Source organism: Phoxinus phoxinus (genome assembly GCF_949152265.1).
Source record: "Phoxinus phoxinus genome assembly, chromosome: 22".
NCBI classification, from domain to species: Eukaryota; Metazoa; Chordata; class Actinopteri; order Cypriniformes; family Leuciscidae; genus Phoxinus; species Phoxinus phoxinus.
This window is the reverse complement of record NC_136897.1, coordinates 27841401-27845015: the sequence shown is the minus strand read 5'-3', so window position 1 is coordinate 27845015 and position 3615 is coordinate 27841401. Positions and strand designations below refer to the sequence as shown.

The window sequence follows — 3615 nt, the reverse complement described above, 5'->3', positions numbered from 1 at the left end:
TGCAGCTCCAGAACACCATCCCGAGAGCTATGATGAAGAAGTATTTGGGAAACGTACATTGGAAATCAAAATACCCAACAAAAGAGAACGGGATCTTCAACTGAAGAACTGAAAATAAAGGCAAAACTGCGAATGATTATTTGGAAACACTGTGGGGAAACTGACTGGTTTGCGCTCGCTTCCCTTAATTATGGATGATTTTAACTCAAAAGCGTGAAGAAATCACCGGGGCAAATCATAACAGCTCCTTTGTTTAGTCTGTGGGGTTTTTGACGCGTAATACTGAGATGCCATGACGCGTCGGACCTGTGCGTAAAAGCGCGGCTGAACGCGGACAGATCTCAAGAGCTCTTCTTACGCTCCTATTTATCCACGAATCGGATGGTGTAACGGGCCGTTCTCACTGTGATATCGATCCGAATTGAACAAGCATCGCGGAGTGACCAAAAACAAGAGGAACATATCAAGCCGCTCACGGGATTTATTGCGTTTGTCTTGCTATTTCGTGAACCGGATCATCTCTACGAGTGGATATTACAGCCTTTCCCCACTTTTTAAGCGCCACTTTTTTCGGAGTTGGAGAAGGTGGATACGAACTTGGCCGCTTTCATCTCCATCAATCCAGCTCTCCAGCAGTTTATCATCACAGAAGATGAAAAGCTTGATGTTCGAAGCGCTTTGTTTAGTGTTCTTCCTCGTCTCCACCCGCTGCACACCGGCACCGGACACCGAAGCGCAGAGCACCGGCCCGAGCTGCGCGTCCTGCGGGCTCAGCCAGACCGATGGACCCGCGCGGGTGGACGTGGATTTCCTGGAGGCCGTGAAGAGGCACATCTTGAGCCGGTTACAGATGAGGGACAGACCCAACATCACACACCCCGTCCCGAAGGCGGCGATGGTGACCGCGCTCAAGAAGCTCCACGCCGGGAAGGTGCGCGAGGACGGGAGGGTGGAGATCCCGAACCTGGACGGACACGCCACGTCCATGAACGAGGTGGAGGAGGAGACCTCGGAGATCATCAGCTTCGCCGAGACAGGTGTGTGTTTGAGGCGGGTCTGTGCGCGCGTATTTACGCGTGCACTGTAAAACCAACCTGGTCATACTAAATGCGACTCTATAGCACGCATTGTGTTTATCGTGTGATTTATACGCGAAAATGAGTTTTTACGTGCATATGATAGGCATGGGTATGTTTAGTAGTGGTGTGGGGTACGTATGTATTATACGTTTGTTTGGGTAGGATTAGTGTATAGAGACGCATTTTCATGAGATCAGGCTCGTAAAACATATTGTTGGTCTAACTTAAAAGAAGAAGTTACCTGGTTGCCTTAAAATGTTGAGTTCATTGAAAATAAAATAAAAATAGTTTATGTAATGAAGGAGATTGGTTTAATCAATAGAAACTCAAAATATTATGTTATTTGAACCACATGTATTATCTAAGTTGATTTGTCAAAAGATAAAAAGTTTTGATAACAAATAATGTAAACAAATATTTTTTTACAGTTTGGATATGATTATGATTGTGATGTGGTATGGCATTTTATTTCGGTGGGTTTAGACTCTAAAATTAAGTCTCTGTTAATCTAAAATATGTGATTAATATATAGTGGGGCATGTTGTCACAATAATCATCGTCGATGTTTTAAGTCATTTCAACTTAAATTATATTAAACTGACTTAAAATCAACTTTTTTTCTTCCAATCAATCAATAATTTTTTTTTAAGTCAGTTTAATGTAATTTAAGTTGAAATGACTTAAACATCCAATTTGATTGTACTTGAAAAAAAAATTGTCAGTGCGAAACATTCAACTAGCCAATGGAAAATTCAATTACTAAATTGTTTATTAAGACATGTGACAACTTGCCCCGGCCTGACATTCATGCCCCTTTAACTTTCAGTTCAGATGCATGTCAGCGTGTTTTTATTGTCTATATAGGCTGCAGATATTACAAAAAAATTGCATTTTTAATCTGGAGGACAGAAGTCACAAAAAAGATCATAGATGTTTGAAATCATCAAAGAGAGAAAAGCACCAAAACCTCCAGCTCTTGTGTGACAACTTGCCCCGGGCGGCCTCGTGTATGGGGTGATACTCTTTATTGCTATGAAGAATAAAATAGGATATTCTATACAATACATCTTCATGTTAAAAGTTATTTTAAATAATTTCTGGCTGTTTAGGTTGCTATATGATTCATTGGAGGATCAACAAAGTTTCATTATAGGATCTTCAGATCAGTGTTTTGGTCTTTAAGGCATTAGAACATCTAATCTTTTTATTCTATTCACAACCCTTTAAAGAGCATCAAAAAGAGCATTTAAAGTCATCTCACACAGAAAACTGTTCACGCATCCACAATCCTAAAGAATCAAACTAAAGCCATGCAACTCATAACTCAACAAATGAGATCAAAATGCATCGCAGATCTATTACCTGACAGCAGCGAAACATGAACACACACACAGCACAACGTTCAGATGACTACAATGTTGAGTATGTTTTGTATACAGGACTGAGAAAGACTAAAATAATCGTTATAATCTGCCATAGTGATCTCATTACATCATGAGTGCACATCTTTTACAAAGACAAAAGGTGTTTGTCTTGTTTCACGAACTTACTTTTCTTCTGTTGACGTCAAATAGCTAGTAATTTAATATTAGATAATGCAATAAAGAGGACGTCTTTCCCTTTAGATTCCGTGAAGAAGAGAATTGGGATGCATGCGGTGTTGAATCACATCCCGTCCTTCATTTTTTCCACTTAAATATCCTGTTACATTCAAAAGTCCGTCACATTATGCAAGTAAAATGGGATGCAAAGAGCGTTTCATGTTGACTTCAAGTTTTTACAGCAATGTATTGTAGAATTTGCTAAACAAATTCAGCAGCTCGAAGCAAATCTGAGTTCAGGTCAGAAGCAAAAACCCTGTCTTAGTAAAGCACACATTCACAAGGGTCACGCTGAACCTCACTAACCCGTTGCAAGCGCTGCAAACAGGCATTCATCAAGTCCTGCACGAGATTGCAAGCACAATTTGGGCCGCAATTATTGAATCCCAGTGCAGACCTGGACCTTTGACCTTTTGTGCTGTGTTGTTCAGTGGCTGCCAAGAGGAGACTCGCACCCGGACGAGATCCAGGGACAATTTACCCAAAATGCCTCATGATTTGAAACTGAAAATGACTGGTGAATATTGTGTTGCTCTGCCGTGAGTCCTGATGGCTTGAGGATACGTGATCGATATGTTCCCGCCGTCGTCTGATGCTGAAAACAACATGTATTGCTAAAGGCAGTTTTGCAGATTTGCTAAAATTAATGCTTTTATTCTTTAAGAATCTTAAAGTCGTCATCAAATGCCGACTGCAACCCATTTAACATCCATAATGTGACATATTTCTGAACGAAACGGACAGAAGCATAAAACTTAATGGTTTTATTCATGAGGATTTTAATAGATGGAACAAAGTGCTTTTATGAAGGTGGATGAAATTGAAGACAGATTGATGACGAAGAAGGAGCAAAGTCATTTCAGATGTAGAACAAGTTATTATATTTTAATGAAAGATTATAAAGAAAAACATGCACCGATGAATCATTCACAATC

General features: G+C 40.2%; 1 protein-coding gene across 1 annotated transcript in view; it reads left to right on the top strand.

Moving 5' to 3' along the window:
- Nucleotides 1-3615, top strand: part of LOC306990528 (inhibin beta B chain) — an 11542-nt gene continuing 7927 nt past the window's right edge. Inside the window, exon 1 of the mRNA XM_079597481.1 lies at nt 1-1037. Within this exon, the coding sequence (XP_079453607.1) occupies nt 653-1037 (385 nt within the window). The 5' untranslated portion in view covers nt 1-652. The remainder of the gene's footprint in view (nt 1038-3615) is intronic.